The sequence below is a fragment of the Impatiens glandulifera genome, chromosome 7, assembly GCF_907164915.1.
Source record: "Impatiens glandulifera chromosome 7, dImpGla2.1, whole genome shotgun sequence".
Lineage (NCBI taxonomy): Eukaryota > Viridiplantae > Streptophyta > Magnoliopsida > Ericales > Balsaminaceae > Impatiens > Impatiens glandulifera.
This window is the reverse complement of record NC_061868.1, coordinates 41,298,257-41,313,145: the sequence shown is the minus strand read 5'-3', so window position 1 is coordinate 41,313,145 and position 14,889 is coordinate 41,298,257. Positions and strand designations below refer to the sequence as shown.

At 32.6% G+C, this 14,889-nt stretch overlaps 2 protein-coding genes across 2 annotated transcripts; one reads left to right on the top strand and one right to left on the bottom strand.

Moving 5' to 3' along the window:
• Positions 1-1,491: 1,491 nt before the first annotated feature.
• On the top strand, positions 1,492-3,582 carry LOC124909920 (glycosyltransferase BC10-like). The gene is made up of 2 exons (XM_047450549.1): positions 1,492-2,019; positions 2,839-3,582. Exons 1-2 carry the CDS (start codon positions 1,492-1,494, stop codon positions 3,463-3,465), a joined length of 1,155 nt encoding a protein of 384 aa, XP_047306505.1. The 3' UTR covers positions 3,466-3,582.
• A 5,484-nt stretch (positions 3,583-9,066) lies between these two features.
• Positions 9,067-10,494, bottom strand: LOC124945637. The gene is made up of 2 exons (XM_047486103.1): positions 10,023-10,494; positions 9,067-9,777 (listed from the first exon to the last, which is right to left on the bottom strand). Exons 1-2 carry the CDS (start codon positions 10,431-10,433, stop codon positions 9,199-9,201), a joined length of 990 nt encoding a protein of 329 aa, XP_047342059.1. The 5' UTR covers positions 10,434-10,494; the 3' UTR covers positions 9,067-9,198.
• Between the last annotated feature and the right edge of the window lie 4,395 nt (positions 10,495-14,889).

Sequence of the window (14,889 nt, the reverse complement as noted above, 5' to 3'; positions counted from 1 at the left end):
TTTAGATTTGTAAGTAGTTTAAGATTTCTAAGTTAATTTAAAATTGTTGTTTTCAAAAGTTGATATACAATATTTATTTAATTTTTTTTTAACAAATATTATTGTCCTCTCCAGTTTTTCCAAAGTTTTATTTCTTCATAATTGTTCTTAAAAAATCTGATAATCAGAACCAATATTTTGTATTATAGTCTATCTGAAGAACATATCGTCGACAAGATCAACCAGAGATGCAGTGACAATGAAGATCAGATATTTTCCAACAATAAAAGACTATACAAAGTTTTAATATGATGGATGCAAAAATACTAACAAAATTAAGGCAACATCCTCACCATCATCAACCTTAACATTGATATTTTTTAATTCTTACATAATATAATTTAATTAATCTACCTTCCTACATTCGTAGGGTGAACAAACGTTGCTTCAGAAGCAACTTGTTGGTGAGGGACTTCGTCATATAGAGGTTCTCCAACTTCAACCATAACCTAGTGACCTTCTACTCTTTTAAGACCTTGATAATGTGTCTTTTCCTCCGGAATGGCCAATTCAATGGTTATATTTGTTCATGCTGACACTTTCAACACCCCCATAGGCCTTATTGTTTCAGTAAAGCCCGTATCTTAATCTTCCATAAGTTAAAAATTGTTTATCCCCGTGAACTTGTTGATTTTAATATTTATTGTTGTCATTTCAATTGAAGAAAAACAAATGACCGACTTAACCTAGCTCTGATAACAGTTTGTTGTAACGAAATGCGTGAAAATAGCGTAAAGATAAAATTTACGTGATTCATCAAGATAAAATTTGACTACGTTCATCTAAAAGAGAGACTATTATTGAGAAGATTATTTATTACATAGATGATGACATAACAATCTAGGGTTATAACTATAGAAACTATAATAAATAAAGAATTGGGTTGGCCCAAAAGTCCGATTATTCAAGTGGATTTAATATGGGAATTGAACTTAATATAAAAAAATAGGGAATTGAACTTAGTTTTAGAGAATTTAAATATACGTTATTTATCTTAAAAACTACTTACACTGCTAAACTATTATAAGTTATAACAAATTTAAATACATAAAGATTTAACATATAATAATATTTTTTTAGGCTGAGTTTAATTCTAGTATATTCCTCGTATCCGCCCAGATGGAAGCATGACCCATGAATGATGTTATCAAATTAATTTCACTAGTACAAATCCACCATTGATAGCTGCCTAACTCCAATATATACCTGGTTAAATTCCACGTATATGAATGGTAACACATGAAAGAGATGGGTTGGATAAAAAGCCACCAAAGGTGTTATAGTTTCAAAACCACTACTACCAATTAATAAAATAAAGTTCCAAATAGTCCCCAGTTTAATGATATATCTATATATATGTTTATCTCCTAGCTTTAGGATAAGGATAGAACGACCAAAGTCTTTCATTTCTATCTTAGGAGAGAAAAAAAAAAAAAAAAAAAGAGTCAAGAAATGAGGACTCATCAAAATGCTCAACATCCCTTCACTTGTTCACGTCTAAACCTTAATAAAGTCTCTTATTTCCTATTTTTCATTGTTGGATTATCCATTGGATTCACTGGCAGTTTTTACGTGAAGGGTTTCTCATTATATCTAAAATCAACCTTCTCTTATTCTTTCTTGCCCGCCACCTTTGATCCCCTATTTCTCCAACCAAAATCTCCATTGCAGCAATTACAACCGACGCTTAATGCTCCTCCAACGATGATCATCGAGAAGGAAAATGTAATGCATAGTATGGAAGACAAGGAGCTATTCTTGAGAGCATCATCAATATTACCGAAGATTGATCATAAGTTTGGGGTTGGTAAGGTTGCTTTTATGTATTTGACAAGGGGACCATTACCTTTTAGTCCATTGTGGGAAAAATTCTTTAGAGGGAATGAAGGGATGTATTCCATTTATGTCCATCCTGATCCTTCATATAATGAATCAATCACACAAGGGAATGTGTTTTTTGGAACAAGGGTTCCTAGCCAGGTTAGCTTTAATTTAATTAATATTCAGTTTTTTTGGAAATTTATTTGATTTTTTTTAAACCATTCACTTTTAAATTATTGGGAATAATATTTATTTACTTTTCAGAATTTTAAATTTATTTTCTCCTGAGAAGAGACATCAATACATTACATTTTTATTCTTGTCCTCAATAAAATAGTTTAAAGAATTATAAGGTGAAATCATTGAGTTTTTTTTAACAAATTTATATTTCATTGCTATTAAACCAGACAATAATAAAAATTTGGCTATGACAAAGGCTAATGGAAAATGGAATAAAGTGACAATGACTAGCACTTTAAAAAATTTGGCTATGACAAAGGCTAATGGAAAATGGAATAAAGTGACAATGACTAGCACTTTAATCAATATTAGGATAATTGATAAAGTGGACCATACTAATATTAATATTAGTAATGGAATTTTTTTTGAGGAAAATTTAAAAATGGAACAACGAATTAAGTATGTAACTCGCAAACACACTTAATCACACACAACTTGTCGCCTTATGGGCTCGAACTCAAGATTTTAAGGTTAATATCCAGGCACAAAATTTGCCGCCTGACAGGCTCGAACCTAAAATCTTAGGGTTAATATTCATCTCTTGTTCTCACTAGACTAAAAATTTGATGTCTTAGGTTGAGAAATCACAAGGAAATATATTCTTTTACTATTATTAAATTCCCTGAGCTTATACTAGGTGGAGACACAATTATTTTGTCTAATTAATAATGTATGTCTAAAAACATATTTGGTATTTTTTTTACCTTTTTTAATTAGTTCTTTTGCCTTGAATAACAGGAAGTGGAATGGGGAAAACCAACTATGGTGGATGCCGAACGACGCCTATTGGCAAATGCCCTTCTTGACTTCTCCAACCAAAGGTTCATATTGCTCTCTGAGTCATGTATTCCTTTGTTCAACTTTACAACTGTCTACAACCACCTCATGGACTCCAGCCAAAGCTTTGTTTCCTCGTACGATGATCCTAGGAAGAGTGGACGTGGCAGATACAATCCTCTAATGTCGCCAAACATAACCATCTCCCAGTGGCGTAAAGGGTCCCAATGGTTCGAGATTAGTCGCGATCTAGCCATGAAGATTGTAAGCGATCAAAAATATTACCCAAATTTTCAACAACATTGTAGCCCTCCATGTTACATGGACGAGCATTACATCCCCACACTCTTGAACATTCTTTGCCCCGAGAATAACTCAAATAGGACAATTACATGGGTCGATTGGTCCAAACCGGCTCCACACCCAGGGAGATTCGATAGACAGTCTATCTCGGAAGAGCTTTTGAATCGGATAAGATTTGGAACCAATTGTAGTTACAATGGAAATATTATGACATTGTGTTTCCTATTTGCTAGGAAGTTTATGCCAAATGCATTGCAGCCTTTGATGCAACTTGGTTTAGTTTAGGATTTTTTTTTTTTACTTTTAGTTTTTTCATGCTGTTTGAGTTTCCATTCAAGATAAACTATTGAGCATCTTTAACATAACACTAGTCACAACATCAATTTCAATGGCTTATTCTAACTTGGTTTATAAGTTGATTGTCATCAAGTTTTCTTATTACTTCTAATTTATTTTATGATAAATGTAAATTACATTTACGTTAACAAAGAAATTTTGTATATATGATAGTTTTGTTGACGATGTCGTTGTTCAACCAAACAAATTTGTTGCAAATTTTTATGAATCGATTGTGTATCAACGCATTAGAGCTTGGGTGATGTCTTTCAATTAAACGCATCATTGATTTGATTTGTGTCATTGCGAAAATAATTGTTTTTGTTGGTGTACATACTCTAGGTTCCTTATCTGAAGAAGAACTCTCGGAGTTGAACCAAGTATAGAAGAGTTAGATCTCATATCATTCTGCGTCGTTGAATTTTCTCATAATATTATCTTTTTCTTTTTCCATTAGCAATGTATTTTTCTAACAAATACCTCTATTATATGATTTCGGGTTTTATTTATTGTTCTTTTTATGTTATCACTTTTTGGCCTAAAATATACCAATGCCCCTAATATTTGATTGTTATGGCTCTTTTTTTTGTTAACACCTTTTGGCTTAAGATAAACAAATATACCTAGTATTGGATTTATGTTTTTTTTTATGGAATAATATATAGGGAGCGATTGGGAGGAACGATTCGCCCAACGACTCCCCCACGTGGTTGTCTCGTTAGAAAAAATATTCAATTCATATATATTCTTATCATTATAATAATATAACAAAAATAGTGTAGCTCAAATGGTAGAACATTTGTCTTGCATGCGAGAGGTATGAAACTATGTCATATTCGGATAACATCATCATCCATTTGACTAGCCTAGGTGACAGAAGAGTTTGTTGGAATAAAAAGTGGATCAGGTCCAATCTTGATACCAACTTAATGGAGTGTGCTTGCATGTAGTGTCTCAATCTTTTGGTGACCCATGCTAATGCCCAAAATATTTTTCATCTAAAGTGTAATTAAGTTCACACTCAGTCATCCTTTTACTGATGTAGTATACATCCGTTTCGAGTTTGTCCTCGTATTATTTAGTCAATATGCTTTCCATGGTTATGTCTGTTATAGTAAGTTTATGGTGAGAGTAATGTCAACTCTAGGAGGCATGAGTATGGGAGGGATTTTAAGTAATATTTTATTCTATTAAATGTTTGTTGATAGTTTTCATCACATACAAACTTTTGGTCTTTCTTTAGCATCTTAAACAGCGGATCACGTGTCATACTAAGTTTTTTGATAAAACGGTTAATGTATTGAATTTTCCCAGAAATCCTCAAACATTTCTTTTGTTTCGAGGGACCGACATAACCGTGATTACTTATATCTTAGAGGGATCAACTTCGATTCATATTTGTGTGATTAAGAAGCCTAGAATTTTACCAGCTATGACTTTGATGATACATTTCTTCGGGTTGAGTCGTAGCTGACATTTCTTCGAGAAATTTTTCGAGATTTCGGACATGTCATCGACATATACTTCCACTTCCTTGTGGATCATGTCATGAAAGATCATAGTGACTGCCTTTTAATAGGTGGTTCCCGTGTTCTTAAGACCAAAATGCATGACACGATAACAAAAGGTTCCTACTTATATTATGAATGTGGTCTTTTCCTTGTATTGCGGGGCCACAAGGATTTGGTTGTATCCTGAAAATCCGTCCATGAATGATAACAGTTCATAATCGACAACATGGTCGACCAATATGTCGATATGTGGTAAGGGGAAGTGATCTTTAGGGCTGACCTTATTCAAATTCCGATAATCTACTTACACACGTATTTTCTGGTGTTTCTTTAGGACGGGAACTACGTTATCTATCTAGGTAGGATATTCCACTACCTCGAGAAATCCAGCTTCGAGTTGCTTTCGAACTTCTTCTCGGATTTTGTTCATGACTTCCTCTTTCATTCGTCTAAGTTTTTGCTTCACTGTCTTAGCATTAAGATATGTCTTTGGAATGTGATGCTGTATGATCTTTGGAACAACTATGAGTCGTTTGGATATCTTTTCCTTGTAAATGTCTTTGAATCCTGTAGGGATGTATTGTAGACCATAGCGCTCCATGTTACAACATGGTTGCAAAATATAATGATGATAACTTAGGGAGGAAAGTACCTAAAGAATATCAATTTAAAAAGCATAAGGGTTTAAAAATAAATTCTAAACGAGCCTTTGTCAAAATATTTTTTTTATGGAAATATCCAAAAAATATTTTAAAATCATTTTCAAAATTTCCAGGATTTTTATAATATGGTTTGAGGTTCCAAAATTACAAAAAAAAAAACTAGAATTAAAAAAAGAACCAAATAGGCCTTAGAACCGGTGTCCTAGGTCTTGGGTTTATCGGTCGAGGGCTAAGAACCCTCGGTCCTAGGTTGGAAACCCCTCGGTCAGGGTTTAGGATCCACGATCGTGGTGTAGAGTCCCTCTGTCCTAAGCTAGAATTCTCGGTCGGGTGCTAGAAATCTCGGTCGGACCTCTTGGTTCTAAGTGGAAGTCATTGGTCTTAGGTTCAGGAGTTCTCGGTCGGATGCGATACTCCTCAGTTATATGTCTAACTTCTCGGTCGGACCTCTCGGTCATGGGTGAAAGTCATCAGTCCTAGGTTTAGGAGTTCTCGGTCATGTGTGAGACTTCTCGGTCCTAGGTCTGACTTCTTGGTGAGATGTAAAAAATATTGGTTGGACCTCTCGGTCCTCGATGAAGAAAACCAGTCAGACCACTCAATCCTGGTCGGACCTCTCAGTCCTCAAGAACATCAAAATTGCAAGTTTTGCAATTTTAATGGGAGCTTGGATTCTTTGATCAGAGGGCCTGAGTAGCTTCACAAAGCTCATAGAAATATATAGAACATCATCCCAAGGTATCAATCGACCTAGGTGATGATCAATTCGTTCAAAACAATGTGGCCAAAAATCAAGTTTTTGGTTTTAAAGATGTTTTGAAGTGTAAGGAGCTAACCAATAACTTCCTTACACTTCATATACTTGATTGATACAAAAACAAAAATATTCGATGTTCGTTTGAACCAATTTAAGAACTCAGAATTTTCAATTATTTTAAATTTTTTGATATTGATAAAATATGATCGGGATTGATCAAACATGATCCAAACAGTTGTTCATCATAATTAGAAATATGTTGTGATACTTTTTGGCTAACTGTTCTTGAGAATTAGTACAAGAATAACAAACTCGATTTTTGTATTTTTAAAATTCAAATTTGGATTTTTTTTGTTTAAGGTTGATTGATTGATTATAATCTAAAACATAAAGCTTGGAAATTATCTTATTATCAATTTTCAATCCTAAAATTAAACAAACAGACAATATACAAATTTATGAAAATTGAAATATAAAAAATTCAATTTTAAACTAAAAGTATGAATTAAAGGATGATTGGAAGAATACCAAAGATTGGAGAGCACACCTTAGATCTTGGGAAAGCATTTGGGATGCCTAGATCCAAGTTTAGAGTCTTATACAAAGATTTAAAAAAATTAGAAAGCTTGAAACTTTAATGGCGGATTTCAAATTTCTTATGATTTAAAGCTGGATAGTGGATCTCTTGACTTCGGAAATGTTGAGGGAGACTATTTATAGCCTTCTTGAGTCGGTAGAGGTCTCAAGTGGATCAAATCATCCAAAACCATTAATGGTGTTTTGGCCGTTCTTGGATCAATCTTGTTGGAATAAGCATGATTGATGCATAAATTTATAGGGGAAATGATCATCGTAGTAGGGTGATCATTTCACCTTTCAAATTAGTTAGAAACATTGACTAATGGCTGAGTTCCATCTTTGAGAAATTAAAGATGGGATTCTTCCTTATCCCTCTAACGATCGTGGCGAGGAAGAGGAACTATGAGTAAAACGACGTTGTTTCGAGGGAAAATGTGGACGTTGAGCGTTCTATCTGCGTTTTGTCAGCAAACGGGAGCTCCGTTAGCATTTCAACTAATGGGCATTAGCCGATCTGGTGAGGCGCGGGTGCGCGTTTCTTCGTTTACAATGGGGTACACGGGCGCGTTTGGGACGTTGATGATAATCCAGCGCTCATCCAGTGGATGTGGTTTCGGCTACACTCGATTACTATTTATTTTTATTTTTAAATTTTAAGGGTTTGTATGAAATTGATTTTTCTTTTACCCTTTTGACTTTAATTTTGATTTTTTAAAATACAAAATATTAAAAAAATATATGACAAATATTTTACCAATTTTTTTTTTATATTTATGGGTTAAATAAATATTTTTGGGATGAAATGGGTACCCATTTCATCCTAAATTATTTATTTTAATCTCTTGATTTTTTTAAAATTATTTTAAGATAAAATGATTACAACATTTATCCTAAATAATTTTATTTTTTTGTCTTGGTCATTTTTCTTAATTAATTAGACTTTAATTATTACAATAATTAATTTAATTAATTGTTTAATTATATTTTGACTTTGGTGTTAATTATTTTGATTTTAATTATTTGAAAATAAATCAAAATAATAAAATTGACCAAAGTGTGAGGTCACAATGTTAAATATTAAAAACTACGAATTAAATATTTGATTGAAAAGTGTAAGGTCGTGAGATGAGATGTTTCATTCGGAAAAAATATGTGATGAAATATGTGAGAAAATAAATTGTTTTACTAAGGTGAATAAAATATGGAATAAGAACGTTTTATTTTTTATTTTAATATATTATTCTTAATTTATTAAGATTTTTAAACATTTTAATAGATATTAATATAATTTTTTTTAATTTATTTTATTTTTATCTGTATGATCGTAATAACAGGTTTTATTTGGTTTGAGGGATTATAAGTTATAAAATTATTAGAACGAATTTGATTGATTTGTTTATAATATCAATTATAATGTGTTTATTTAAATAAAATTGATTTTTTGATAATTGTTAATTTATCACTATAATTTTGCAGCTAATTTTGATATGCGTAAATTTAAAAAATTAATTAAACGGGAATTAAAATACACATTTAAAAAAAAAGATAAATATATAATACGTTAGTGTAGATATTTTTTGAGATTGACATACAAAATAAAATGGTGAAAATCAATAATTATAAATTTAAATTATATTTGTTTTAAATTTCAATGTTTATGTCCACTTAACTATAATAGTTAACGGTTAAAAACAACTTTTTTTAGTTTTTATTTTTGAGAAAGTTAATCAATTACAAATTTATGTATAATATTATTTCATCCAAAATTAATTTATGTGTAAGAAATTTAATTGACAGTTTATTAATTAAATCATAAAAAAAATACATGATAATCCTAATTTAGATTCATATTACTATGTCTTATACTTTAATTTGGTGTTTTGAATGAGAGTAAGTGTTTCCAATTATAATTGAAATTGAGATAATGATGTGACAATATTATGCTTAGTCCTTCCATAATTTGGGTCAAGATAAGTGTCTATTTTTTCTATCTCAAATTCCATGGCCAAAATAAAGAGAATTGGAGACAAAAAGTCACCCCTTAACAAATAACAAAATGAATTTCACATCATATATATATATATACACACTTACATAAACTATAATGTCGAGCTAACTCAAACCAAATACATCAAACAACTATTATTATGTATCAAATCTTAACAACCGTGTTCTAAACACGAGCATCCGCCATCTGAACATCCTTCGGACCAGCCAACTGCTCGTAATCTCCAAGATGATTCGCCAAAGACGGTCTATCAACCTCTTCATTGTGATAAGATTTGAAGACGAAGTAAAGCACAGTGGTAATAACCAGAGAATACAGAATCACATAAACAATCAACACCACAAAGAGTATCCCTAATAAGACTCTACCAACAATTCCCAACACATCCAAATCGATCACAAGGAATAGGAACCCGAACTCGATTGCCAGCATTATGACACTCGGGAACCACAAAACAAAGAACCCTAGCCAAAACTTTCCCTTGACCAAATGTCGACTCTTTCTCATTGCCTTAAATCCTTTGTAGTTTTCCAAGACCGATACAACACTTGTCAATTGCCAAACCACACTAAAGTAGATGAATCCAATCAAGTATGCAATCGATACAATGAAAAGCGATGGTAAATTGGCCCGTGTGTTCGACAAAAGGTAGAACCATATCACCAAGAAGACTATGAAAACCGCATTGTACATGAAGAACACAAAAAATGTGCAGAGAAATGTGATCGTCAATCGCTTCCAAACCTATTCAAAGGAATTCAATAATTCAATCAAATAATGACTTCTCTTCAATTTAAGGCATGACAGTTAGTTATTGAAAATTGAATTATTACAATTAATATTGTTAGGGCTGTTTTTTTACCAATTCCATCAAACAAGGATTATTTGAAAAAAACCCAGAATTTATCCCAATAACCCATTCATCAAACAAATTCAAATAATTCAGATCTGTAATGAACAAGAAACAAGAGATGGGTCGATGTTCATACCTTGGGAACTACTGACATGACCTTCCGGAAAGCAATATCGCGGCGAGCGTAGACGGAGGCGACGGTGTAGGTTACGGCGGCGGTGGAAAGAAGGGAGAAAACGAGGAGGAAAGTAAAGTAGACGATCTTAATGAGCCAGTACCACATCCATGAAGAAGAGAGGCGGCGGGATACTCTATCGTAATACGGTGTTCCGGTAGAACTATCGTCGAGATTGATGGTGTCTCCCAAGATTCTAGTGGAGAATAAATTGGAGACTTGTTGGTAGGTGAGATAGATCAAGGCGTAAGGAAGAACTAGGGCAAGAGTGATTTGGATGAACACTTTCTTCCATGCGGCGATTAATTTGAAAGATTCTTTGCAGATTGCAAAGAAACCTAAGGATTTCATCTCTTCTTGGTCTCTGTCCATGGCGGATTTGAACCTAATTTGCAGTTTTAGAATCGAATTTGATTTCAAGTGGATGATGATGATGATGATGATCCTGGGATGGCTGGATTTGAGGGGATATATATATATATATATTTGAGTTTGTGTTATGATCTTGGAAGAACGGTCAAAGGACACGTGAATTATAATAGATTAATTATACATACACTTGTAGGGAAATTGGACTAAATGACCCTAAAGATAGGGGTATTTGCGTCCGTGGTCACTGATAATTAAATTTGATCTGGTGACCACTTTATTTTTTTTGGACGAAATTACCCTTTTCGCGTAACGCGAAGTGGCTTCGCGAAACGCGAAGTGAATTAGGTTAATATAAATACTTAAAATTTTCATTTCCTTCATTTTGCTTCTCTCTCTTTCTCTCTTTCTCTCTCTTCTCTCTCTTCTCTCTCTTCTCTCTCTTCTCTCTCTCTGTTCTTGTTCGTCGGCCGGCGACGGCGAAAACTTTGGCGACGGCGACGAGGACTACGATTATGCCCCATGAATCTACAAAGATAAGAAAACCTTAACCTGAATCGATGTTTATAATACAGATTTATGTTCTTATTTCAATACCTTTATTTCAAACTCTAACTCTAACCCAAATCGATTTATGTTCATGTTTCCAGCATCTCCATCTGAAAACCTTAAATCAATTAAATTTGTTCATATTGGTTAATACTGGTTCATATTGATTCATATTGATTCATTTTTTTGTTCATCTTATTGTTTTTATGTCGATGATGATATTTGCAGATCATATGGGTTCTGTTTCGCGAAGTGCTTCTCGTTACGCGAAGTACTTCTCGTTACGCGAAGGGCTTCTCGTTACGCGAAGGGCTTCTCGTTACGCGAAGGGCTTCTCGTTTCGCGAAGGGTTTCTCGTTTCGCGAAGGGCTTTATGTTTCGTCATATGGGTCTGGATTCAGTGAAGAAGTACTTACAGCAAGACGGAAACCGGCTAAGTGTCGACGTTATAGATGAAGGATTTTCTCAATAGTCAATACAATTGAGTTGTTTTCATTTAGGTGTTCTATAATTATATGTTAAAGGGTTTATTTATAGAATTGCATTTTGAAAAGGGGAAGACATAGAGAAATTGACATTGGACTTGGATAAACTTCCCTTTCATATTAAGGGACTTTAATCCAATTTGCATTATTAAACTTAATCCTAATGGACATTAAAATAAGCTTCATTTACTCAAATTCTCTAATTAAAATGAGGTTTCATTTCTTTTGTCTGTTTTATTTTTTTAATCAGATATATATAAAGTTTTTCTAATTATTAATGTAATATTGTACTTTATCCTGTCACCTAAAGAAATCAAATGATAAACATATTTTTGTTATTTACATTTGGGATAGAAATTTAAGACAAAACTCACCAAAATGTAATGTTTTTATCATTCATACTCACCAAGAAGTTTCAAACTAGACTAGGGAGTTATCATATATAAAGCTATAAAAAAACAAAAAATGGAGGACCAGTCTAGTTATTATTTGAACAAATAAGATATATCTTTCTTTGGATATTGGTGGTAGTCTATTATGGAAATGAAAAATTGTTCTCATTCACCTAATCATTCACCTAATATTTTCTTTGTCCTCGTTAATTTGTTCTAGTTGTTCATATTGCGCACCACCACGCCCATTATTATGAGTGTCTGATTTTCTTTGTCCTCGTCGACGACATTCATGTTCATACAATCCCTCCACTTCATCCTCCGGTTCCTCACGATCCTTTGGCTTTTCATAAGATCGCTCACGAGATTTCTCCCTATCACCCTCTCTATTTCTTCCCTTTTCATGGGATTTTTCCCTACACATGATGGGGGTGAACATTAGAAGCATTCATATCAAAATGCACAAACTGAAATTCAGATTAAAAAACACTAACTGTGTTTGGGAGAGGTACAATTCCAATTCTTTTGTTTGTTTAACAATTTAAAACTAAGAATTCAAATGAAAGCACCAAGGGTGTATGTAGTATTACCGGTTTGCATGACGATCAGCCCTTTAGTATTCGTAGTGCTTATGTAGTATGCCTTCGCGAAACGAGAAACCCTTCGCGAAACGAGAAGCCCTTCGCGTAACGAGAAGCCCTTCGCGTAACGAGAAGCCCTTCGCGTAACGAGAAGTACTTCGCGTAACGAGAAGCACTTCGCGAAACAGAACTCATATGATCTGCAAATATCATCATCGACATAAGAACAATAAGATGAACAAAAAAATGAATCAATATGAATCAATATGAATCAATATGAACCAGTATGAACCAATATGAACAGATTTAATTGATTTAAGGTTTTCAGATGAAGATGCTGGAAACATGAACATAAATCGATTTGAGTTAGAGTTAGGGTTTGAAATGAAGGTATTGAAATAAGAACATAAATATGTATTATAAACATCGATTCAGGTTAAGGTTTTCTTATCTTTGTAGATTAATGGGGCATAATCGTAGTCCTCGTCGCCAAAGTTTTCTCCGTCGCCGTCGCCAAAGTTTTCGCCGTCGCCGGCCGACGAACAAGAACAGAAAGAGAGAAGAGAGAGAAGAGAGAGAAAGAGAGAGAAGCAAAATGAAGGAAATGAAAATTTTAAGTATTTATATTAACCTAATGACATCATCTACAAGGCACAACATTATTGTTGAATGTGTCTTCTCCTCTAGAATGGACATTTCTGCTGACACTTTCAACACCCCATAAGCCTTATTATTTCAGCAAAGCCTGCAAGCTAAAATTATTTCACCCCATGAACTTGTCAATTTTAATGTTTATTGTTGCCATTTCAATTGAAGAAAAACAAACGACCGACTTATCCTAGCTCTATACCAGTTTGTTGTAACGAAATGCATATAACGTAAACAATAAATAGACACGAATTTTACGTGATTTATCAAGATAAAATTTGATTACGTCCATCTAAAAGAGAAAGACTATTATTAAGAAGATTATTAAAGATATAAAATTATAATACGAGTTTATATAACATACGGTCCCTTAAACCTTAATATAGAAATTCTATAATTGGGTCTACTTATTAAGAAAATTCAATTATTCAAGTCTATTATGGGAATTTAAATATGATATATAAAAAATAGGGAATTGGATTTAATTTTAGAAGAAATTTTCAAAATATACATTATTTATCTTAAAAACTACTTACACTAATAAACTATTATAAGTTTAAATAAATTTAAATACATAAAGATTTAACAAATAATAATAATTTTTTTAGGCTGAGTTTAATTCCATTATATTCCTCGCAATGCTGTCAAAATCGCGAGTCAACTCGTGAACTCGTTCGAGTTTACGAGTTAACTTATAGGGATCGAGTCACGAGTTGAAGAAACTCGAATGGAAAGAAAATCGTAATGAAATCGCAAGTTAACTCGACTAACTCGTCAAACTCGAAAAAATCAGTCGTATCGTGCGATTTTACCTTCTCCAGCATTCTTTGATTTATGAAACAGACATTGCAGACGATTCTTCTTCATCTTTCATCGGATTAGATATACATTGCTTAAGATCGTAGGATTTATGAAAGATTACAACTTCAGGAAAAATAAGAAAGAGAGGAAAGAACTGAGAATATGAAATGGAGGAGAGCGGTCTGTGAGTTTATTCCTGGGTTAAGGAGGAGGTCCGCGGCTGAAAAACTAGTGAAAAATGAGGTGTATTAGGGTTTAATATAATATTATATATTTATAAATATATTAAAAACTTTATATAATATATATTTACAGTTGGATAGACGGTAAATAAATATACTAGTTGGATTGAAAGTGAAGATAAATAAAATTGGGTTTGTAAATTATTAATTTAATTATATATATTAATATATAAATATTATTTTTTATAAATATTTTAAAATATTTTTTTCATTTTATATATAAAAAAAATCATTATAATTTTATATACCATATTTTATTTATTAATTTATTTATATATACAAATAATTATTATACTTTTTATTTTTATATTATTTTAAGTAAACTCTTACGAGTTTACGATTCGATTTTGATTTCCGAGTTTACAAGTGTCTAACGATTTTACGTAAACTCTCGATTTTGACAGCCTTGATTTCTCGTATCCGCCCAGATGGAAGCATGACCCATGAATGATGTTATCAAATTAATTTCACTAGTACAAATCCACCATTAATAGCTGCCTAACTCCAATATATACCCGGTTAAATTCCACGTATATGAATGGTAACACATGAAAGAGATGGGTTGGATATAAAGCCACCAAAGGTGTTATAGTTTCAAAACCACTACTACCAATTAATAAAATAAAGTTCCAAATAGTCCCCAGTTTAATGATATATCTATATATATGTTTATCTCCTAGTTTTAGGATAAGGATAGAACGACCAAAGTCTTTCATTTCTATCTTAGGAGAGAAAAAAAAAAAAAAAAAAAGAGTCAAGAA